The 25,589-nt window shown below is 58.2% G+C and overlaps 1 protein-coding gene across 3 annotated transcripts in view; it reads right to left on the bottom strand.

Annotated features, from left to right (window-relative positions):
- The window catches only part of LOC140399654 (uncharacterized), a 284,156-nt gene that overhangs the window by 89,168 nt on the left and 169,399 nt on the right, over positions 1-25,589 (bottom strand). For all 3 annotated transcript variants that reach the window (XM_072489197.1, XM_072489198.1, XM_072489199.1), the window contains 2 exons: positions 10,378-10,610; positions 7,727-7,880 (listed from right to left, as the gene is read on the bottom strand). In XM_072489197.1, coding sequence (XP_072345298.1) covers positions 7,727-7,880; positions 10,378-10,610 — 387 coding nt within the window. The remainder of the gene's footprint in view (positions 1-7,726; positions 7,881-10,377; positions 10,611-25,589) is intronic.

The raw sequence follows: 25,589 nt of genomic DNA, 5'->3' as shown, positions 1-25,589 counted from the left end.
CACTCCCACTCTACACAATCCCAATGGGCCCAAACCCCTTCCCGTTCACTCCCGCTGTACACAATCCCAATGGACCCAAACCCCTTCCCGTTCACTCCCACTCTACACAATCCCAATGGGCCCAAACCCCTTCCCGTTCACTCCCACTGTACACAATCCCAATGGACCCAAACCCCTTCCCGTTCACTCCCACTCTACACAATCCCAATGGACCCAAACCCCTTCCCGTTCACTCCCACTGTCCACAATCCCAATGGACCCAAACCCCTTCCCGTTCACTCCCACTCTACACAATCCCAATGGACCCAAACCCCTTCCCGTTCACTCCCACTGTACACAATCCCAATGGATCCAAACCCCTTCCCGTTCACTCCCACTCTACACAATCCCAATGGACCCAAACCCCTTCCCGTTCACTCTCACTCTACACAATCCCAATGGACACAAACCCCTTCCCGTTCACTCCCACTCTACACAATCCCAATCGACCCAAACCCCTTCCCGTTCACTCCCACTCTACACAATCCCAATGGGCCCAAACCCCTTCCCGTTCACTCCCACTGTACACAATCCCAATGGGCCCAAACCCCTTCCCGTTCACTCCCACTGTACACAATCCCAATGGACACAAACCCCTTCTCGTTCACTCCCACTCTACACAATCCCAATGGACCCAAACCCCTTCCCGTTCACTCCCACTCTACACAATCTCAATGGACCCAAACCCCTTCCCGTTCACTCCCACTCTACACAATCCCAATGGACCCAAACCCCTTCCCGTTCACTCCCACTCCACACAATCCCAATGGACCCAAACCCCTTCCCGTTCACTCCCACTGTACACAATCCCAATGGACCCAAACCCCTTCCCGTTCACTCCCACTCTGCACAATCCCAATGTACCCAAACCCCTTCCCGTTCACTCCCACTGTACACAATCCCAATCGACCCAAACCCCTTCCCGTTCACTCCCACTCTACACAATCCCAATGGGCCCAAACCCCTTCCCGTTCACTCCCGCTGTACACAATCCCAATGGACCCAAACCCCTTCCCGTTCACTCCCACTCTACACAATCCCAATGGGCCCAAACCCCTTCCCGTTCACTCCCACTGTACACAATCCCAATGGACCCAAACCCCTTCCCGTTCACTCCCACTCTACACAATCCCAATGGACCCAAACCCCATCCCGTTCACTCCCACTCTACACAATCCCAATGGACCCAAACCCCATCCCGTTCACTCCCACTGTCCACAATCCCAATGGACCCAAACCCCTTCCCGTTCACTCCCACTCTACACAATCCCAATGGACCCAAACCCCTTCCCGTTCACTCCCACTGTACACAATCCCAATGGATCCAAACCACTTCCCGTTCACTCCCACTCTACACAATCCCAATGGAACCAAACCCCTTCTCGTTCACTCCCACTGTACACAATCCCAATGGACCCAAACCCCTTCCCTCTCACTCTCACTCTACACAAACCCAATCGACCCAAACCCCTTCCCGTTCACTCCCACTCTACACAATCCCAATGGGCCCAAACCCCTTCCCGTTCACTCCCACTGTACACAATCCCAATGGGCCCAAACCCCTTCCCGTTCACTCCCACTGTACACAATCCCAATGGACACAAACCCCTTCCCGTTCACTCCCACTCTACACAATCCCAATGGACCCAAACCCCTTCCCGTTCACTCCCACTCTACACAATCTCAATGGACCCAAACCCCTTCCCGTTCACTCCCACTCTACACAATCCCAATGGATCCAAACCCTTTCCCGTTCACTCCCACTCTACACAATCCCAATGGACCCAAACCCCTTCCCGTTCACTCCCACTGTCCACAATCACAATGGACACAAACCCCTTCCCGTTCACTCCCACTGTACACAATCCCAATGGATCCAAACCCCTTCCCGTTCACTCCCACTCTACACAATCCCAATGGACCCAAACCCCTTCCCGTTCACTCCCACTCTACACAATCCCAATGGACCCAAACCCCTTCCCGTTCACTCCCACTCTACACAATCCCAATGGACCCAAACCCCTTCCCGTTCACTCCCACTGTACACAATCCCAATGGACACAAACCCCTTCCCGTTCACTCCCACTGTACACAATCCCAATGGATTCAAACCCCTTCCCGTTCACTCCCACTCTACACAATCCCAATGGACCCAAACCCCTTCCCGTTCACTCTCACTCTACACAATCCCAATGGACACAAACCCCTTCCCGTTCACTCCCACTCTACACAATCCCAATCGACCCAAACCCCTTCCCGTTCACTCCCACTCTACACAATCCCAATGGGCCCAAACCCCTTCCCGTTCACTCCCACTGTACACAATCCCAATGGGCCCAAACCCCTTCCCGTTCACTCCCACTGTACACAATCCCAATGGACACAAACCCCTTCTCGTTCACTCCCACTCTACACAATCCCAATGGACCCAAACCCCTTCCCGTTCACTCCCACTCTACACAATCTCAATGGACCCAAACCCCTTCCCGTTCACTCCCACTCTACACAATCCCAATGGACCCAAACCCCTTCCCGTTCACTCCCACTCCACACAATCCCAATGGACCCAAACCCCTTCCCGTTCACTCCCACTGTACACAATCCCAATGGACCCAAACCCCTTCCCGTTCACTCCCACTCTGCACAATCCCAATGTACCCAAACCCCTTCCCGTTCACTCCCACTGTACACAATCCCAATCGACCCAAACCCCTTCCCGTTCACTCCCACTCTACACAATCCCAATGGGCCCAAACCCCTTCCCGTTCACTCCCGCTGTACACAATCCCAATGGACCCAAACCCCTTCCCGTTCACTCCCACTCTACACAATCCCAATGGGCCCAAACCCCTTCCCGTTCACTCCCACTGTACACAATCCCAATGGACCCAAACCCCTTCCCGTTCACTCCCACTCTACACAATCCCAATGGACCCAAACCCCATCCCGTTCACTCCCACTCTACACAATCCCAATGGACCCAAACCCCATCCCGTTCACTCCCACTGTCCACAATCCCAATGGACCCAAAGCCCTTCCCGTTCACTCCCACTCTACACAATCCCAATGGACCCAAACCCCTTCCCGTTCACTCCCACTGTACACAATCCCAATGGATCCAAACCCCTTCCCGTTCACTCCCACTCTACACAATCCCAATGGACCCAAACCCCTTCCCGTTCACTCCCACTGTACACAATCCCAATGGACCCAAACCCCTTCCCTCTCACTCTCACTCTACACAAACCCAATCGACCCAAACCCCTTCCCGTTCACTCCCACTCTACACAATCCCAATGGGCCCAAACCCCTTCCCGTTCACTCCCACTGTACTCAATCCCAATGGGCCCAAACCCCTTCCCGTTCACTCCCACTGTACACAATCCCAATGGACACAAACCCCTTCCCTTTCACTCCCACTCTACACAATCCCAATGGACCCAAACCCCTTCCCGTTCACTCCCACTGTACACAATCCCAATGGGCCCAAACCCCTTCCCGTTCACTCCCACTGTACACAATCCCAATGGACACAAACCCCTTCCCGTTCACTCCCACTCTACACAATCCCAATGGACCCAAACCCCTTCCCGTTCACTCCCACTCTACACAATCTCAATGGACCCAAACCCCTTCCCGTTCACTCCCACTCTACACAATCCCAATGGATCCAAACCCTTTCCCGTTCACTCCCACTCTACACAATCCCAATGGACCCAAACCCCTTCCCGTTCACTCCCACTGTCCACAATCACAATGGACACAAACCCCTTCCCGTTCACTCCCACTGTACACAATCCCAATGGATCCAAACCCCTTCCCGTTCACTCCCACTCTACACAATCCCAATGGACCCAAACCCCTTCCCGTTCACTCCCACTCTACACAATCCCAATGGACCCAAACCCCTTCCCGTTCACTCCCACTCTACACAATCCCAATGGACCCAAACCCCTTCCCGTTCACTCCCACTGTACACAATCCCAATGGACACAAACCCCTTCCCGTTCACTCCCACTGTACACAATCCCAATGGATTCAAACCCCTTCCCGTTCACTCCCACTCTACACAATCCCAATGGACCCAAACCCCTTCCCGTTCACTCTCACTCTACACAATCCCAATGGACACAAACCCCTTCCCGTTCACTCCCACTCTACACAATCCCAATCGACCCAAACCCCTTCCCGTTCACTCCCACTCTACACAATCCCAATGGGCCCAAACCCCTTCCCGTTCACTCCCACTGTACACAATCCCAATGGGCCCAAACCCCTTCCCGTTCACTCCCACTGTACACAATCCCAATGGACACAAACCCCTTCTCGTTCACTCCCACTCTACACAATCCCAATGGACCCAAACCCCTTCCCGTTCACTCCCACTCTACACAATCTCAATGGACCCAAACCCCTTCCCGTTCACTCCCACTCTACACAATCCCAATGGACCCAAACCCCTTCCCGTTCACTCCCACTCCACACAATCCCAATGGACCCAAACCCCTTCCCGTTCACTCCCACTGTACACAATCCCAATGGACCCAAACCCCTTCCCGTTCACTCCCACTCTGCACAATCCCAATGTACCCAAACCCTTCCCGTTCACTCCCACTGTACACAATCCCAATCGACCCAAACCCCTTCCCGTTCACTCCCACTCTACACAATCCCAATGGGCCCAAACCCCTTCCCGTTCACTCCCGCTGTACACAATCCCAATGGACCCAAACCCCTTCCCGTTCACTCCCACTCTACACAATCCCAATGGGCCCAAACCCCTTCCCGTTCACTCCCACTGTACACAATCCCAATGGACCCAAACCCCTTCCCGTTCACTCCCACTCTACACAATCCCAATGGACCCAAACCCCATCCCGTTCACTCCCACTCTACACAATCCCAATGGACCCAAACCCCATCCCGTTCACTCCCACTGTCCACAATCCCAATGGACCCAAAGCCCTTCCCGTTCACTCCCACTCTACACAATCCCAATGGACCCAAACCCCTTCCCGTTCACTCCCACTGTACACAATCCCAATGGATCCAAACCCCTTCCCGTTCACTCCCACTCTACACAATCCCAATGGACCCAAACCCCTTCCCGTTCACTCCCACTGTACACAATCCCAATGGACCCAAACCCCTTCCCTCTCACTCTCACTCTACACAAACCCAATCGACCCAAACCCCTTCCCGTTCACTCCCACTCTACACAATCCCAATGGGCCCAAACCCCTTCCCGTTCACTCCCACTGTACACAATCCCAATGGGCCCAAACCCCTTCCCGTTCACTCCCACTGTACACAATCCCAATGGACACAAACCCCTTCCCTTTCACTCCCACTCTACACAATCCCAATGGACCCAAACCCCTTCCCGTTCACTCCCACTCTACACAATCTCAATGGACCCAAACCCCTTCCCGTTCACTCCCACTCTACACAATCCCAATGGATCCAAACCCTTTCCCGTTCACTCCCACTCTACACAATCCCAATGGACCCAAACCCCTTCCCGTTCACTCCCACTCTACACAATCCCAATGGACCCAAACCCCTTCCCGTTCACTCCCAGTCTACACAATCCCAATGGACCCAAACCCCTTCCCGTTCACTCCCACTGTCCACCATCCCAATGGACCCAAACCCCTTCCCGTTCACTCCCACTGTGCACAATCCCAATGGACCCAAACCCCTTCCCGTTCACTCCCACTCGACACAATCCCAATGGACCCAAACCCCTTCCCGTTCACTCCCACTGTACACAATCCCAATGGACACAAACCCCTTCCCGTTCACTCCCACTGTACACAATCCCAATGGACCCAAATCCCTTCCCGTTCACTCCCACTGTACACAATCCCAATGGACACAAACCCCTTCCCATTCACTCCCACTCTACACAATCCCAATGGACCCAAACCCCTTCCTGTTCACTCCCACTCTGCACAATCCCAATGGATCCAAACCACTTCCCGTTCACTCCAACTCTACACAATCCCAATGGACCCAAACCCCTTCCCGTTCACTCCCATTCTACACATTCCCAATGGACACAAACCCATCCTGTTCACTCCCACTGTACACAATCCCAATGGACCCAAACCCCTTCCCGTTCACTCCCACTCTACACAATCCCAATGGACCCAAACCCCTTCCCGTTCACTCCCACTGTGCACAATCCCAATGGACCCAAACCGCTTCCCGTTCACTCCCACTGTACACAATCCCAATGGACCCAAACCCCTTCCCGTTCACTCCCACTGTACACAATCCCAATGGACCCAAACCCCTTCCCGTTCACTCCCACTCTACACAATCCCAATGGACCCAAACCCCTTCCCGTTCACTCCCACTCTACACAATCCCAATGGACCCAAACCCCTTCCCGTTCACTCCCACTGTCCACAATCCCAATGGACCCAAACCCCTTCCCGTTCACTCCCACTGTGCACAATCCCAATGGACCCAAACCCCTTCCCGTTCACTCCCGCTCTACACAATCCCAATGAACCCAAACCCCTTCCCGTTCACTCCCACTGTGCACAATCCCAATGAACCCAAACCCCTTCCCGTTCACTCCCACTGTACACAATCCCAATGGACCCAAACCCCTTCCCGTTCACTCCCACTGTACACAATCCCAATGGACCCAAACCCCTTCCCGTTCACTCCCACTGTACACAATCCCAATGGACACAAACCCCTTCCCGATCACTCCCACTGTACACAATCCCAATGGACCCAAACCCCTTCCCGTTCACTCCCACTGTACACAATCCCAATGGACCCAAACCCCTTCCCGTTCACTCCCACTGTACACAATCCCAATGGACCCAAACCCCTTCCCATTCACTCCCACTCTACACAATCCCAATGGACCCAAACCCCTTCCCGTTCACTCCCACTCTACACAATCCCAATGGATCCAAACCCTTTCCCGTTCACTCCCACTCTACACAATCCCAATGGACCCAAACCCCTTCCCGTTCACTCCCACTCTACACAATCCCAATGGACCCAAACCCCTTCCCGTTCACTCCCACTGTCCACAATCCCAATGGACCCAAACCCCTTCCCGTTCACTCCCACTGTGCACAATCCCAATGGACCCAAACCCCTTCCCGTTCACTCCCGCTCTACACAATCCCAATGAACCCAAACCCCTTCCCGTTCACTCCCACTGTGCACAATCCCAATGAACCCAAACCCCTTCCCGTTCACTCCCACTGTACACAATCCCAATGGACCCAAACCCCTTCCCGTTCACTCCCACTGTACACAATCCCAATGGACCCAAACCCCTTCCCGTTCACTCCCACTGTACACAATCCCAATGGACACAAACCCCTTCCCGATCACTCCCACTGTACACAATCCCAATGGACCCAAACCCCTTCCCGTTCACTCCCACTGTACACAATCCCAATGGACCCAAACCCCTTCCCGTTCACTCCCACTGTACACAATCCCAATGGACCCAAACCCCTTCCCATTCACTCCCACTCTACACAATCCCAATGGACCCAAACCCCTTCCCGTTCACTCCCACTCTACACAATCCCAATGGATCCAAACGCTTTCCCGTTCACTCCCACTCTACACAATCCCAATGGACCCAAACCCCTTCCCGTTCACTCCCGCTCGACACAATCCCAATGGACCCAACATTACGCCGCACCGTCAGATCGTCGAGATTGGCAGGGAGCAGCTCTGGTTTGAGACACGAAGCGTTTGCTGCCCTCTGGACGCTCTTGGTTAATGGCGACAAGGGGATGCCGGGCACCTGGGCAGGCGAGGCGCTGGCAAAACTGATGATCTGCTCTGGGGGCAACCTGTGGCGGGGAGAGGAGAAGGTAACTGTCAGCTTCGAGACATTAAGCAGGACCCGGCACGAGCGCAAGTTGGGGGCGTGGCTGCTGGAGGCCACGTCTATGCCAGCCTTGGCAAATCCTCTCGTACTGGCACCGGGGGGAGTGTCGGCCTGGATTATAGCGCTCAAATCCTAGAGTATATACATCTACCTCCGACAGTGCGGCGCTCCCTCAGTACTGACACCGGGGGGAGTGTGGGCCTGGATTATAGCGCTCAAATCCTAGATTATAGACATCTCCCTCCGACAGTGCAGCGTTCCCTCAGTACTGGCACCGTGGGGAGTGTGGGCCCGGATTATGGAGCTCAAATCCTAGAGTATAGACATCTACCTCCGACAGTGCAGCGCTCCCTCAGTACTGGCACCGGGGGGAGTGTGGGCCTGGATTATGGAGCTCAAATCCTAGAGTATAGACATCTCCTTCCGACAGTGCGGCGCTCCCTCAGTACTGGCACCGGGGGGAGTGTCGGCCTGGATTATGGAGCTCAAATCCTAGAGTATAGACATCTCCTTCCGACAGTGCGGCGCTCCCTCAGTTCTGGCACCGGGTGGAGTGTGGGCCTGGATTATAGCGCTCAATTCCTAGGGTATAGACATCTCCTTCCGACAGTGCAGTCCTCCCTCAGTACTGGCACCGGGGGGAGTGTCGGCCTGGATTATAGCGCTCAAATCCTAGAGTATAGACATCTCCCTCCGACAGTGCAGCGCTCCCTCAGTACTGGCACCGGGGGGAGTGTGGGCTTGGATTATAGCGCTCAAATCCTAGAGTATAGACATCTCCCCCCGACAGTGCGGCGCTCCCTCAGTACTGGCACCGGGGGGAGTGTCGGCCTGGATTATAGCGCTCAAATCCTAGAGTATATACATCTCCCTCCGACAGTGCAGCGCTCCCTCAGTACTAGCACCGGGGCTGTGGGGTGTGGGCCTGGATTATGGAGCTCAAATCCTAGAGTATAGACATCTACCTCCGACAGTGCAGCGCTCCCTCAGTACTGGCACCGGGGGGAGTGTGGGCCTGGATTATGGAGCACAAATCCTAGAGTATAGACATCTCCCTCTGACAGTGCGGCGCTCCCTCAGTACTGGCACCGGTGGGAGTGTGGGCCTGGATTATAGAGCTCAAATCCTCGAGTATAGACATCTCCTTCCGACAGTGCAGCGCTCCCTCAGTACTGGCACCGGGGGGAGGGTCGGCCTGGATTATGGAGCTCAAATCCTGGAGTATAGACATCTACCCCCGACAGTGCGGTGCTCCCTCAGTACTGGCAGCGGGGGAGTGTCGGCCTGGATTATAGCGCTCAAATCCTAGAGTATAGACATCTCCCTCCGACAGTGCGGCGCTCCCTCAGTACAGGCACCGGGGGGAGTGTCGGCCTGGATTATAGCGCTCAAATCCTCGAGTACAGACATCTCCCTCCGACAGTGCGGCGCTCCCTCAGTACTGGCACCGGGGGGAGTGTGGGCCTGGAATATGGAGCTCAAATCCGAGAGTATAGACATCTACCCCCGACAGTGCAGCGCTCCCTCAGTACTGGCACCGGGGGGAGTGTCGGCCTGGATTATGGAGCTCAAATCCTAGAGTATAGACATCTACCCCCGACAGTGCGGCGCTCCCTCAGTACTGGCACCGGGGGGAGTGTGGGCCTGGATTATGGAGCTCAAATCCTAGAGTATAAACATCTACCCCCGACAGTGCAGCGCTCCCTCAGTACTGGCACCGGGGGGAGTGTGGGCCTGGATTATGGAGCTCAAATCCTAGAGTATAGACATCTCCCTCCGACAGTGCAGCGCTCCCTCAGTACTGGCACCGGGGGGAGTGTGGGCCTGCAATATGGAGCTCAAATCCTAGAGTATAGACATCTACCCCCGACAGTGCGGCGCTCCCTCAGTACTGGCACCGGGGGGAGTGTCGGCCTGGATTATAGCGCTCAAATCCTAGAGTATAGACATCTCCCTCCGACAGTGCGGCGCTCCCTCAGTACTGGCACCGGGGGGAGTGTGGGCCTGGATTATATCGCTCAAATCCTAGAGTATAGACATCTCCCTCCGACAGTGCGGCGCTCCCTCAGTACAGGCACCGGGGGGAGTGTCGGCCTGGATTATAGCGCTCAGATCCTCGAGTATAGACATCTCCCTCCGACAGTGCGGCGCTCCCTCAGGACTGGCACCGGGGGGGAGTGTCGGCCTGGATTATAGCGCTCAAATCCTAGAGTATAGACATCTCCCTCCGACAGTGCGGCGCTCCCTCAGTACAGGCACCAGGGGGAGTGTGGGCCTGGATTATGGAGCTCAAATCCTAGAGTATAGACATCTCCCTCCGACAGTGCGGCGCTCCCTCAGTACTGGCACCAGGGGGAGTGTGGGCCTGGATTATGGAGCTCAAATCCTAGAGTATAGACATCTCCCTCCGACAGTGCGGCGCTCCCTCAGTACAGGCGTGGATATTGGGCTGAACTCACCCTGGGTTTCCTGGTCGAATAGTCTGAAAGCTGAATGGATGTTGTTGTTGGTTGAGGATCTGAAGCTGCAGGAAGATCTGCTGTTGTTGGAGTAGTCTCGAGTACGCAGCGTCCATGGGCATGGGGCTGCGATGGGTTTTCTGATCGGGTGGGATGTACTGGTGGTATTTCAACTTCCTCACTTTTGGCTTTGAATCCTTCGGCCTCTTCTGTCGGGGAGATTTGGTGCCTCTCTGTACGGACAACAGTCGGTGTTAGCCTTCCGCAAGGCCGGGGCCAATATACCTCACTCCCACACCTTCCCACTGTATCCCTCAATCCCCACCTTCTCCCCGTATCCCTCAATCCCCACCTCCTCCCCGTATCCCTCAATCCCCACCGTCTCCCCGTATCCTTCAATCCCCACCGTCTCCCCGTATCCCTCAATCCCCACCGTCTCCCCGTATACCTCAATCCCCACCGTCTCCCCGTGTCCCTCAATCCCCACCGTCTCCCCGTATCCCTCAATAAACACCGTCTCCCCGTATTCCTCAATCCCCACCGTCTCCCCATATGCCTCAATCCCAACCGTCTCCCCGTATCCATCAATCCCCACCATCTCCCCGTATCCCTCAATCCCAACCATCTCCCCGTATCACTCAATCCCCACCGTCTCCTCGTATTCCTCAATCTCCACCGTCTCCCCATCCCTCAATCCCCACAGTCTCCCCGTATCCCTCAATCCCCAGCTCCTCCCCGTATCCCTCAATCCCCCACCGTCTCCCCGTATCCCTCAATCCCCACCTTCTCCCCGTATCCCGTAATCCCCACCGTCTCCCCGTATCCCTCAATCCCCACCGTCTCCCCGTATCCCTCAATCACCACCTCCTCCCCGTATCCCTCAGTCCCCACCGTCTCCCCGTATCCCTCAATCCCCACCGTCTCCCCGTATCCCTCAATCCCCACCTCCTCCCCGTATCCCTCAATCCCCCACCGTCTCCCCGTCTCCCTCAATCCCCACCGTCTCCCCGTATCCCTCAATCCCCACCGTCTCCCTGTATCCCTCAATCCCCACCGTCACCCCGTATCCCTCAATCCCCACCGTCTCCCCGTATCCCTCAATCCCCACCTCCTCCCCGTCTCCCTCAATCCCCACCTCCTCCCCCTAACCCTCAATCCCCACCGTCTCCCCGTATCCCTCAATCCCCACCGTCTCCCCGTATCCCTCAATCCCCAACGTCTCCCCGTATCCCTCAATCTCCCCTGTATCCCCGTATCCCTCAATCCCCACCGTCTCCCCGTATCCCTCAATCTCCACTGTATCCCCGTATCCCTCAATCCCCATCATCGCCCCGTATCCCTCAATCCCCACCGTCTCCCCGTATCCCTCAATCCCCACCGTCTCCCCGTATCCCTCAATCCCCACCGTCTCCCCGGATCCCTCAATCCCCACCGTCTCCCCGTATCCCTCAATCCCCACCGTCTCCCCGTATCCCTCAATCCCCACCGTCTCCCCGTATCCCTCAATCCCGCCGTCTCCCCGTGTCCCCAAATCCCCACCGTCTCCCCGTATCCCTCAATCCCCACCGTCTCCCCATCCCTCAATCCCCACCGTCTCCCCGTATCCCTCAATTCCCACCGTCACCCCGTTTCCCTCAATCCCCCACCGTCTCCCCATCCCTCAATCCCCACCTCCTCCCCGTATCCCTCAATCCCCCACCGTCTCCCCGTCTCCCTCAATCCCCACCGTCTCCCCGTATCCCTCAATCCCCACCGTCTCCCTGTATCCCTCAATCCCCACCGTCACCCCGTATCCCTCAATCCCCACCTCCTCCCCGTCTCCCTCAATCCCCACCTCCTCCCCCTAACCCTCAATCCCCACCGTCTCCCCGTATCCCTCAATCCCCACCGTCTCCCCGTATCCCTCAATCCCCACCGTCTCCCCGTATCCCTCAATCTCCCCTGTATCCCCGTATCCCTCAATCCCCACCGTCTCCCCGTATCCCTCAATCTCCCCTGTATCCCCGTATCCCTCAATCCCCATCATCGCCCCGTATCCCTCAATCCCCACCGTCTCCCCGGATCCCTCAATCCCCACCGTCTCCCCGTATCCCTCAATCCCCACCGTCTCCCCGTATCCCTCAATCCCCACCGTCTCCCCGTATCCCTCAATCCCGCCGTCTCCCCGTGTCCCCAAATCCCCACCGTCTCCCCGTATCCCTCAATCCCCACCGTCTCCCCGTATCCCTCACTCCCCACCGTCACCCCGTATCCCTCAATCCCCACCTCCTCCCCCTATCCCTCAATCCCCACCGTCTCCCTTTATCCCTCAATCCCCACCGTCTCCCCGTCTCGCTCAATCCCCACCGTCTCCCCGTATTCCTCAATCCCCACCGTCTCCCCGTATCCCTCAATCCCCCCGTCTCCCCGTATCCCTCAATCCCCACCGTCTCCCCGTATCCCTCAATCACCACCGTCTCCCCGTATCCCTCAATCCCCACCGTCTCACCGTCTCCCTCAATCCCCACCGTCTCCCCGTATCCCTCAATCCCCACCGTCTCCCCGTATCCCTCAATCTCCCCTGTATCCCCGTATCCCTCAATCCCCACCGTCTCCCCGTATCCCTCAATCTCCCCTGTATCCCCGTATCCCTCAATCCCCATCATCGCCCCGTATCCCTCAATCCCCACCGTCTCCCCGGATCCCTCAATCCCCACCGTCTCCCCGTATCCCTCAATCCCCACCGTCTCCCCGTATCCCTCAATCCCCACCGTCTCCCCGTATCCCTCAATCCCGCCGTCTCCCCGTGTCCCCAAATCCCCACCGTCTCCCCGTATCCCTCAATCCCCACCGTCTCCCCGTATCCCTCACTCCCCACCGTCACCCCGTATCCCTCAATCCCCACCTCCTCCCCCTATCCCTCAATCCCCACCGTCTCCCTTTATCCCTCAATCCCCACCGTCTCCCCGTCTCGCTCAATCCCCACCGTCTCCCCGTATTCCTCAATCCCCACTGTCTCCCCGTATCCCTCAATCCCCCCGTCTCCCCGTATCCCTCAATCCCCACCGTCTCCCCGTATCCCTCAATCACCACCGTCTCCCCGTATCCCTCAATCCCCACCGTCTCCCCGTCTCCCTCAATCCCCACCGTCTCCCCGTATCCCTCAATCCCCACCGTCTCCCCGTATCTCTCAATCCCCCCGTCTCCCCGTATCCCTCAACCCCCACCTCCTCCCCGTATCCCTCAATCCCCACCTCAATCCCCACCGTCTCCCTGTATCCCTCAATCCCCACCTCCTCCCCGTATCCCTCAATCCCCACCGTCTCCCCCTGTCCCTCAATCCCCACCGTCACCCCGTATCCCTCAATCCCCACCGTCACCCCGTATCCCTCAATCCCCACCGTCTCCCCGTGTCCCTCAATCCCCACCGTCTCCCCGTATCCCTCAATCCCCACCTCCTCCCCGTATCCCTCAATCCCCACCGTCACCCCGTATCCCTCAATCCCCACCGTCTCCCCGTATACCTCAATCCCCACCGTCTCCCCGTATCCCTCAATCCCCACCGTCTCCCCGTATCCCTCAATCCCCACCGTCTCCCCGTATCCCTCAATCCCCACCGTCTCCCCGTGTCCCTCAAACCCCACCGTCTCCCCGTATCCCTCAATCCCCACCTCCTCCCCGTATCCCTCAATCCCCACCGTCTCCCCCTATCACTCAATCCCCACCATCTCCCCGGATCCCTCAATCCCCACCGTTTCCCCGAATCCCTCAATCCCCACCTTCTCGCCTTATCCCTCAATCCCCACCGTCTCCCCGTATCCCTCAATCCCCACCGTCGCCCCGTATCCCTCAATCCCCACCGTCACCCCGTATCCCTCAATCCCCACCGTCTCCCCGTATCCCTGAATCCCCACCTCCTCCCCGTATCCCTCAATCCCCACCGTCTCCCCGTGTCCCTCAATCCACACCGTCTCCCCGTATCCCTCAATCCCCAACGTGTCCCCGTATCCCTCAATCCCCACCGTCTCCCCGTATCCCTCAATCCCCACCGTCTCCCCGTATTCCTCAATCCCCACCTTCTCCCCGTATCCCTCAATCCCCACCGTCTCCCCGTATCCCTCAATCCCCACCATCTCCCCGTATCCCTCAATCGCCACCGTCTCCCCGTATCCCTCAATCCCCACAATCTCCCTGTATCCCTCAATCGCCACCTTCTCCCCGGATCCCTCAATCCCCACCTCCTCCCCGTATCCCACAATCCCCACCGTCTCCCCGTATCCCTCAATCGCCACCGTCTCCCCGTATCCCTCAATCCCCACCGTCTCCCCGTATCCCTCAATCCCCACCTCCTCCCCGTATCCCTCAATCCCCACCGTCTCCCCGTATCCCTCAATCCCCACCTTCTCCCCGTATCCCTCAATCCCCCACCGTAACCCCGTATCCCTCAATCCCCACAGTCCCCCCGTCTCCCTCAATCGCCACCTCCTCCCCGTATTCCTCAATCCCCACCGTCTCCCCGTATCCCTCAATCCCCACCGTCACCCCGTATCCCTCAATCCCCCACCGTCACCCCGTATCCCTCAATCCCCACCGTCTCCCCGTCTCCCTCAATCCCCACCGCCTCCCCGTCTCCCTCAATCCCCACCTTCTCCCCGTATCCCTCAATCCCCACCATCTCCCCGTATCCCTCAATCCCCAACCTACCCAACTTCTCCCCGTATCCCTCCATCCCCAGCTACCCACCTTCTCCCCTTATCCCTCAATCCCCACCTACCCACCTTCTCCCCGTCTCCCTCAATCCCCACCGTCTCCCCGTATCCCTCAATCCCCACCGTCACCCCGTATCCCTCAAGCCCCACCTCCTCCCCATATCCCTCAATCCCCCACCTACCCACCTTCTCCCCGTATCCCTCAATCCCCCACCTACCCACCTTCTCCCCGTAACCCTCAATCCCCCACCTACCCACCTTCTCCCCGTATCCCTCCATCCCCAGCTCCCACCTTCTCCCCATATCCCTCAATCCCCACCTACCCACCTTCTCCCCGCATCCCTCAATCCCCACCTACCCACCTTCTCCCCGTATCCCTCAATCCCCACCTACACACCTTCTCCCCGTATCTCTCAATCCCCCATCTACCCACCTTCTCCCTGTGTCCCTCAATCCCCCACCTACCCACCTTCTCCCCGCATCCCTCAATCCCCACCTACCCACCTTCTCCCCGTATCCCTCAATCCCACCTACCTACCCACCTTCTCCCCGTATCCCTCAATCCCCACCTACCCACCTTCTCCCCGTATCCCTCAATCCCCCACCTACCCACCTTCTCCCCGTATCCCTCAATCCCCACCTACCCACCTTCTCCCCGTATCCCTCAATCCCCACCTACCCACCTTCTCCCCGTATCCCTCAATCCCCACCTCCCCACCTTCTCCCTGTATCCCTCAATCCCCCACCTACCCACCTTCTCCCCGTATCCCTCAATCCCCACCTACCCACCTCCTCCCCGTATCCCTCAATACCCACCTACCCACCTCCTCCCCGTATCCCTCAATCCCCCACCTCCCCACCTTCTCCCCGTATCCCTCAATCCCCCACCTACCCACCTTCTCCCCGTATCCCTCAATCCCCCACCTCCCCACCTTCTCCCTGTATCCCTCAATCCCCCACCTCCCCAACTTCTCCCCATATCCCTCAATCCCCCACCTACCCACCTTCTCCCCGTATCCCTCAATCCCCACCTCCCCACCTTCTCCCCATATCCCTCAATCCCCCACCTACCCACCTTCTCCCCGTATCCCTCAATCCCCACCTACCCACCTTCTCCCCGTATCCTTCAATCCCCCACCTACCCACCTTCTCCCCGTATCCCTCAATCCCCCACCTACCCACCTTCTCCCCGTATCCCTCAGTCCCCACCTACCCACCTTCTCCCAGTATCCCACAATCCCCACCTACCCACCTTCTCCTCGTATCCCTCAATCCCCATCTACCCACCTTCTCCCCGTATCCCTCAATCCCCCATCTACCCACCTTCTCCCCGTATCCCTCAATCCCCACCTCCCCGTATCCCTCAATCCCCACCTACCCACCTTCTCCCCGTATCCCTCAATCCCCCACCTACCCACCTTCTCCCCGTATCCCTCAATCCCCATCTACCCACCTTCTCCCCGTATCCCTCAATCCCCCACCTACCCACCTTCTCCCCGTATCCCTCAATCCCCCACCTACCCACCTCCTCCCCGTATCCCTCAATCCCCCACCTACCCACCTCCTCCCCGTATCCCTCAATCCCCCACCTACCCACCTTCTCCCCGTATCCCTCAATCCCCACCTACCCACCTTCTCCCCGTGTCCCTCAATCCCCCACCTCCCCACCTTCTCCCCGTATCCCTCCATCCCCCACCTACCCACCGTCTCCCCGCATCCCTCAATCCCCACCTACCCACCTTCTCCCTGTATCCCTCAATCTCCCACCTACCCACCTTCTCCCCGTATCCCTCAATCCCCCACCTACCCACCTTCTCCCCGTATCCCTCAATCCCCACCTACCCACCTTCTCCCCGTATCCCTCAATCTCCCACCTACCCACCTTCTCCCCGTATCCCTCAATCCCCCACCTACCCACCTTCTCCCCGTATCCCTCAATCCACCACCTACCCACCTTCTCCCCGTATCCCTCAATCCCCCACCTACCCACCTTCTCCCCGTATCCCTCAATCCCCCACCTCCTCACCTTCTCCCCGTATCCCTCAATCCCCACCTACCCACCTTCTCTCCGTCTCCCTCAATCCCCCACCTACCCAACTTCTCCCAGTATCCCTCAATCCCCCACCTACCCACTTTCTCCCTGTATCCCTCCATCCCCACCTCCCCACCTTCTCACCGTATCCATCAATCCCCACCTACCCACCTTCTCCCCTATCCCTCAATCCCCCACCTACCCAACTTCTCCCAGTATCCCTCAATCCCCCACCTACCCACCTTCTCCCCGTATCCTTCAATCCCCCACCTACCCACCTTCTCCCCGTATCCCTCAATCCCCCACCTACCCACCTTCTCCCCGTATCCCTCAATCCCCACCTACCCACCTTCTCCCCGTATCCTTCAATCCCCACCTCCCCGTATCCCTCAATCCCCCACCTACCCACCCTCTCCCCGTTTCCCTCAATCCACCTACCCACCTTCTCCCGTATCCCTCAATCCCCCACCTACCCACCTTCTCCCCGTGTCCCTCAATCACCCACTTACCCATCTTCTCCGCGTATCCCTCAATCCCCCAGCTACCCACCTTCACCCCGTATCTCTCAATCCCCCATCTACCCACCTTCTCCCCGTGTCCCTGAAACCCCCAACTACCCACCTTCTCCCCGTATCCCTCAATCCCCACCGACCCACCTTCTCCCCGTATCCCTCAATCCCCCACCTACCCACCTTCTCCCCGTATCCCTCCATCCCCAGCTACCCATCTTCTCCCCTTATCCCTCAATCCCCACCTACCCACCTTCTCCCCGTATCCCTCAATCCCCCACCTACTCCCCGTATCCCTCAATCCCTACCTACCCAACTTCTCACCGTATCCCTCAATCTCCCACCTACCCACATTCTCCCCGTATCCATCAATCTCCCACCTACCCACCTTCTCCCCGCATCCCTCATTCCCCCACCTACCCACCTTCTCCCAGTATCCCACAATCCCCACCTACCCACCTTCTCCCCGTACCCCTCAATCCCCCACCTACCCACCTTCTCCCCGTATCCCTCAATCCCCCACCTACCCACCTGCTCCCCGTATCCCTCAATCCTCCACCTACCCACCTTCTCCCCGTATCCCTCGATCCCCCACCTACCCAACTTCTCCCCGCATCCCTCAATCCCCCAGCTACCCACCTTCTCCCCGTATCCCTCAATCCCCACCTACCCACCTTCTTCCCGTATCCCTCAATCCCCCACCTACCCACCTTCTCCCCGTATCCCTCAATACCCCACTTACCCACCTTCTCCCCGTATCCCTCAGTCCCCCACCTACCCACCTTCTCCCCGTATCCCTCCATCCCCAGCTCCCACCTTCTCCCCGTATCCCTCAATCCCCACTACCCACCCTCTCCCCGTATCCCTCAATCCCCCACCTACCCACCATCTCGCGTATCCCTCAATCCCCACCTACCCACCTTCTCCCCGTATCTCTCAATCCCCCATCCATCCACCTTCTCCCTGTGTCCCTCAATCTCCCACCTACCCACCTTCTCCCCGCATCCCTCAATCCCCACCTACCCACCTTCTCCCCGTATCCCTCAATCCCCCACCTACCCACCTTCTCCCCGTATCCCTCAATCCCCCACCTACCCACCTTCTCCCCGTATCCCTCAGTCCCCACCTACCCACCTTCTCCCCGTATCCCTCAATCCCCCACCTACCCACCTTCTCCCCGCATCCCTCAATCCCCACCTACCCAACTTCTCCCCGTATCCCTCAATCCCCACCTACCCACCTTCTCCCCGTATCCCTCAATCCCCCACCTACCCACCTTCTTCCCGTATCCCTCAATCTCCCACCTACCCACCTTCTCCCCGTATCCCTCAATCCCCCACCTACCCACCTTCTCCCCGTCTCCCTCAATCCCCCACCTACCCACCTTCTCCCAGTATCCCTCAATCCCCCACCTACCCACCTTCTCTCCGTCTCCCTCAATCCCCCACCTACCCACCTTCTCCCAGTATCCCTCAATCCCCCACCTTCGCACCTTTTCCCCGTATCTCTCAATCCCCACCTACCCACCTTCTCCCAGTATCTGTCAATCCCCCACCTATCCACCTTCTCCCCGTATCCCTCAATCCCCCACCTACCCACCTTCTCTCCGTATCCCTCAATCCCCCACCTACCCACCTTCTCCCTCAATCCCCCACCTACCCACCTTCTCCCCGTATCCCTCAATCCTCCACCTACCCAGCTCCTCCCCGTATCCCTCAATCCCCCACCTACCCACCTTCTCTCCGTATCCCTCAATCCCCCACCTACCCACCTTCTCCCCGTATCCCTCAATCCCCCACTTACCCACCTTCTCCACGTATCCCTCAATCCCTACCTACACACCTTCTCCCCGTATCCCTCAATCCCCACCTACCCACCTTCTCCCCGTATCCCTCAATCCCCACCTACCCACCGTCTCCCCGTATCCCTCAATCCCCACCTACCCACCTTCTCCCCGTATCTCTCAATCCCCCACCTACCCACCTTCTCCCCGTATCCCTCAATCGACCTACCCACCTTCTCCCGTATCCCTCAATCCCCCACCTACCCACCTTCTCCCAGTATCCCTCAATCCCCCAGCTACCCACCTTCTCCCTGTGTCCCTCAATCCCCCACCTACCCACCTTCTCCCCGTATCCCTCAATCCCCCACCTACCCACCTTCTACCCGTATCCCTCAATCCCCCACCTACCCACCTTCTCCCCGTATCCCTCAATCCCCCACCTGCCCACCTTCGCCCTGTATCCCTCAATCCCCCACCTACCCACCTTCTCCCCGTATCCCTCAATCCCCACCTACCCACCTTCTCCCCTATCCCTCAATCCCCCTCCTACCCACCTTCTCCCCGGATCCCTCAATCCCCCACCTACCCACTTTCTCCCCGTACCCCTCAATCCCCCACCTACCCACTTTCTCCCCGTATCCCTCAATCCCCCACCTACCCAACTTCTCCCCGTATCCCTCAATCCCCCACCTACCCACCTTCTCCCCGTATCCCTCAATCCCCACCTAGCCACCTTCTCCCCGTATCCCTCAATCCCCACCTAGCCACGTTCTCCCCGTATCCCTCAATCCCCCACCTACCCACCTTCTCCCCGTATCCCTCAATCCACCTACCCACCTTCTCCCGTATCCCTCAATCCCCCACCTACCCACCTTCTCCCCGTGTCCCTCAATCACCCACCTACCCATCTTCTCCCCGTATCTCTCAATCCCCCACCTACCCACCTTCTCCCCGTGTCCCTCCATCCCCACCTACCCACCTTCTCCCCATGTCCCTCAATCCCCCACCTACACACCTTCTCCCCGTATCCCTCAATCCCCCACCTTCTCCCCGTATCACTCAATCCCCACCGACCCACCTTCTCCCCGTATCCCTCAATCCCCCACTTACCCACCTTCTCCCCGTATCCCTCCATCCACAGCTACCCACCTTCTAACCGTATCCCTCAATCCCCACCTACCCAACTTCTCCCCGTATCTCTCAATCCCCCATCTACCCACCTTCTCCCTGTGTCCCTCAATCCCCCACCTACCCACCTTCTCCCCGCATCCCTCAATCCCCACCTACCCACCTTCTCCCCGTATCCCTCAATCCCCACCTAGCCACCTTCTCCCCGTATCCCTCAATCCCCCACCTACCCACCTTCTCCCCGTATCCCTCAATCCACCTACCCACCTTCTCCCGTATCCCTCAATCCCCCACCTACCCACCTTCTCCCCGTGTCCCTCAATCACCCACCTACCCATCTTCTCCCCGTATCTCTCAATCCCCCACCTACCCACCTTCTCCCCGTGTCCCTCAATCCCCACCTACCCACCTTCTCCCCATGTCCCTCAATCCCCCACCTACCCACCTTCTCCCCGTATCCCTCAATCCCCCACCTTCTCCCTGTATCCCTCAATCCCCACCGACCCACCTTCTCCCCGTATCCCTCAATCCCCCACTTACCCACCTTCTCCCCGTATCCCTCCATCCACAGCTACCCACCTTCTAACCGTATCCCTCAATCCCCACCTACCCAACTTCTCCCCGTATCTCTCAATCCCCCATCTACCCACCTTCTCCCTGTGTCCCTCAATCCCCCACCTACCCACCTTCTCCCGGCATCCCTCAATCCCCACCTACCCACCTTCTCCCCGTATCCCTCAATCCCCCACCTTCTCCCCGTATCCCTCAATCCCCACCGACCCACCTTCTCCCCGTATCCCTCAATCCCACACTTACCCACCTTCTCCCCGTATCCCTCAATACCCCACCTACCCACCTTCACCCCGTATCCCTCAGTCCCCACCTACCCACCTTCTCCCCGTATCTCTCAATCCCCCACCTACCCACCTTCTCCCCGTATCCCTCAATCTCCCACCTACCCACCTTCTCCCCGTATCCCTCAATCCCCCAACTACCCACCTTCTCCCCGTATCTCTCAATCCCCCACCTACCCACCTTCTCCCGTGTCCCTCAATCCCCCACCTACCCACCTTCTCCCCGTATCCCTCAATCCCCCACCTACCCACCTTCTCCCCGTATCCCTCAATCCCCCACCTACCCACCTTCTCCCCGTATCCCTCAATCCCCCACCTACCCACCTTCTCCCCGTATCCCTCAATCCCCCACCTCCCCACCTTCTCCCCGTATCCCTCAATCCCCCACCTACCCACCTCTCCCCGTATCCCTCAATCCCCCACCTACCCACCTTCTCCCCGTATCCCTCAATCCCACCTACCCACCTTCTCCCCGTATCCCTCAATCCCCCACCTCCCCACCTTCTCCCCGTATCCCTCAATCCCCACCTACCCACCTTCTCCCTGTATCCCTCAATTCCCCACCTTCTCCCTGTATCCCTCAATCCCCACCTACCCACCTTCTCCCGTGTCCCTCAATCCCCACCTACCCACCTTCTCCCCATGTCCCTCAATCCCCCACCTACCCACCTTCTCCCAGTATCCCTCAATCCCCCAGCTACCCACCTTCTCCCCGTATCTCTCAATCCCCCATCTACCCACCTTCTCCCCGTGTCCCTCAAACCCCCACCTACCGATCTTCTCCCCGTATCCCTCAATCCCCACCTACCCACCTTCTCCCCGTATCCCTCAATCCCCACCGACCCAACTTCTCCCCGTATCCCTCAATCCCCAACCTACCCAACTTCTCCCCGTATCCCTCAATCCCCAACCTACCCACCTTCTCCCCGTATCCCTCAATCCCCACCGACCCAACTTCTCCCCGTATCCCTCAATCCCCAACCTACCCAACTTCTCCCCGTATCTCTCCATCCCCCACCTACCCACCTTCTCCCCGTATCCCTCAATCCCCACCTACCCACCTTCTCCCCGTATCCCTCAATCCCCACCTACCCACCTTCTCCCCGTATCCCTCAATCCCCACCTACCCACCTTCTCCCCTTATCCCTCAATCCCCACCTACCCACGTTCTCCCCATGTCCCTCAATCCCCCACCTACCCACCTTCTCCCCGTATCCCTCAATCCCCCACCTTCTCCCCGTATCCCTCAATCCACACCGACCCACCTTCTCCCCGTATCCCTCAATCCCCCACTTACCCACCTTCTCCCCGTATCCCTCCATCCACAGCTACCCACCTTCTAACCGTATCCCTCAATCCCCACCTACCCAACTTCTCCCCGTATCTCTCAATCCCCCATCTACCCACCTTCTCCCTGTGTCCCTCAATCCCCCACCTACCCACATTCTCCCCGCATCCCTCAATCCCCACCTACCCACCTTCTCCCCGTATCCCTCAATCCCCCACGTACCCACCTTCTCCCCGTATCCCTCAATCCCCGCCTACCCACCTTCTCCCCGTATCCCTCAATCCTCCACCTACCCACCTTCTCCCCGTATCCCTCAATCCCCACCTACCCACCTTCTCCCCGTATCCCTCAATCCCCCACCTACCCACCTTCTCCCCGTATCCTTTAATCGACCACCTACCCACCTTCTCCCCGTATCCCTCAATCCCCCACCTACCCACCTTCTCCCCGTATCCCTCAAACCCCCACCTACCCACCTTCTCCCCGTATCCCTCAATCCCCCACCTACCCACCTTCTCCCCGTATCCCTCAATCCCCCACCTTCTCCCCGTATCCCTCAATCCCCACCTACCCACCTTCTCCCCGTATCCCTCAATCCCACACCTACCCACCTTCTCCCCGTATCCCTCAATCCCCCACCTACCCACCTTCTCCCCGCATCCCTCAATCCCCACCTACCCACCTTCTCCCCGTATCCCTCAATCCCCCACGTACCCACCTTCTCCCCGTATCCCTCAATCCCCGCCTACCCACCTTCTCCCCGTATCCCTCAATCCTCCACCTACCCACCTTCTCCCCGTATTCCTCAATCCCCACCTACCCACCTTCTCCCCGTATCCCTCAATCCCCCACCTACCCACCTTCTCCCCGTATCCTTTAATCGACCACCTACCCACCTTCTCCCCGTATCCCTCAATCCCCCACCTACCCACCTTCTCCCCGTATCCCTCAATCCCCACCTACCCACCTTCTCCCCGTATCCCTCAATCCCACACCTACCCACCTTCTCCCCGTATCCCTCAATCCCTCACCTGCCCACCTTCTCCCCGTTTCCCTCAATCCCCCACCTGCCCACCTTCTCCCCGTATCCCTCAATCCCCCACCTACCCACCTTCTCCCCATATCCCTCAATCCCCACCTACCCACCTTCTCCCCGTTTCCCTCAATCCCCCACCTGCCCAACTTCTCCCCGTATCCCTCAATCTCCCACCTACCCACCTTCTCCCCGTATCCCCCAATCCCCCACCTACCCACCTTCTCCCCGTATCCCTCAATCCTCCAACTACCCAGCTCCTACCCGTATCCCTCAATCACCAACCTACCCACCTTCTCCCCGGATCCCTCAATCCCCACCTACCCACCTTCTCCCCATATCCCTCAATCCCCCACCTACCCACCTTCTCCCCGTATCCCTCAATACCCCACCTACCCACCTTGTCCCCGTATCCCTCAGTCCCCACCTACCCACCTTTTCCCCGTATCCCTCAATCCCCCACCTACCCACCTTCTCCCCGTGTCCCTCAATCCCCACCTACCCACCTTCTCCCCATGTCCCTCAATCCCCCACCTACCCACCTTCTCCCAGTATCCCTCAATCCCCCAGCTACCCACCTTCTCCCCGTATCTCTCTATCCCCCATCTACCCACCTTCTCCCCCAAACCCCCACCTACCGATCTTCTCCCCGTATCCCTCAATCCCCACCGACCCAACTTCTCCCCGTATCCCTCAATCCCCAACCTACCCAACTTCTCCCCGTATCTCTCAATCCCCACCTACCCACCTTCTCCCCGTATCCCTCAATCCCCCACCTACCCACCTTCTCCCCGTATCCCTCAATCCCTACCTACCCACCTTCACCCCGTATCTCTCAATCCCCCACCTTTCCACCTTCTCCCACTATCTCTCAATCCCCCAACTACCCACCTTCTACCCGTATCCCTCAATCCTCACCTACCCACCTTCTCCCCTATCCCTCACTCACCCACCTACCCACCTTCTCCCCCTATCCCTCAATCCCCACCGACCCACCTTCACCCCGTATCCCTCAAACCCCACCTACCCACCTTCTCCCCGTATCCTTCAATCCCCCACCTACCCACCTTATCCCCGTATCCCTCAATCCCCCACCTACCCACCTTCTCCCCGTATCCCTCAATCCCCACCTACCCACCTTCTGCCCGTATCCCTCAATCCCACCTCCCCGTATCCCTCAATCCCCCTCCTACCCACCTTCTCCCCGTTTCCCTCATTCCACCTACACCTTCTCCCGTATCCCTCAATCCCCCACCTACCCACCTTCTCCCCGTGTCCCTCAATCACCCACTTACCCATCTTCTCCCCGTATCCCTCAATCCCCCAGCTACCCACCTTCACCCCGTATCGCTCAATCCCCCATCTACCCACCTTCTCCCCGTGTCCCTGAAACCCCCACCTACCCACCTTCTCCCCGTATCCCTCAATCCCCACCGACCCACCTTCTCCCCGTATCCCTCAATCCCCCACCTACCCACCTTCTCCCCGTATCCCTCCATCTCCAGCTACCCACCTTCTCGGCTTATCCCTCAATCCCCACCTACCCACCTTCTCCCCGCATCCCTCAATCCCCCACCTACCCACCTTCTCCCCGTATCCCTCAATCCCTACCTACCCAACATCCCCGTATCTCTCAATCCACCATCTACCCACCTTCTCCCCGTATCCCTCCATCCCCAGCTACCCACCTTCTCCCCGCATCCCTCAATCCCCACCTACCCACCTTCTCCCCGTATCCCTCAATCCCCCACCTACCCACCATCTCCCCGTATCCCTCAATCCCCACCTACCCACCTTCTCCCCGTATCCCTCAATCCCCCACCTACCCACCTTCTCCCCGTATCCCTCAATCTCCCACCTACCCACCTTCTCCCCGTATCCCTCAATCCCCCACCTA

The sequence above is a fragment of the Scyliorhinus torazame genome, chromosome 23 (assembly GCF_047496885.1).
Source record: "Scyliorhinus torazame isolate Kashiwa2021f chromosome 23, sScyTor2.1, whole genome shotgun sequence".
In the NCBI taxonomy this organism is placed as follows: domain Eukaryota; kingdom Metazoa; phylum Chordata; class Chondrichthyes; order Carcharhiniformes; family Scyliorhinidae; genus Scyliorhinus; species Scyliorhinus torazame.
Note: the sequence above shows the minus strand (reverse complement) of the source record. Positions and strands in the feature narration are given on the sequence as shown.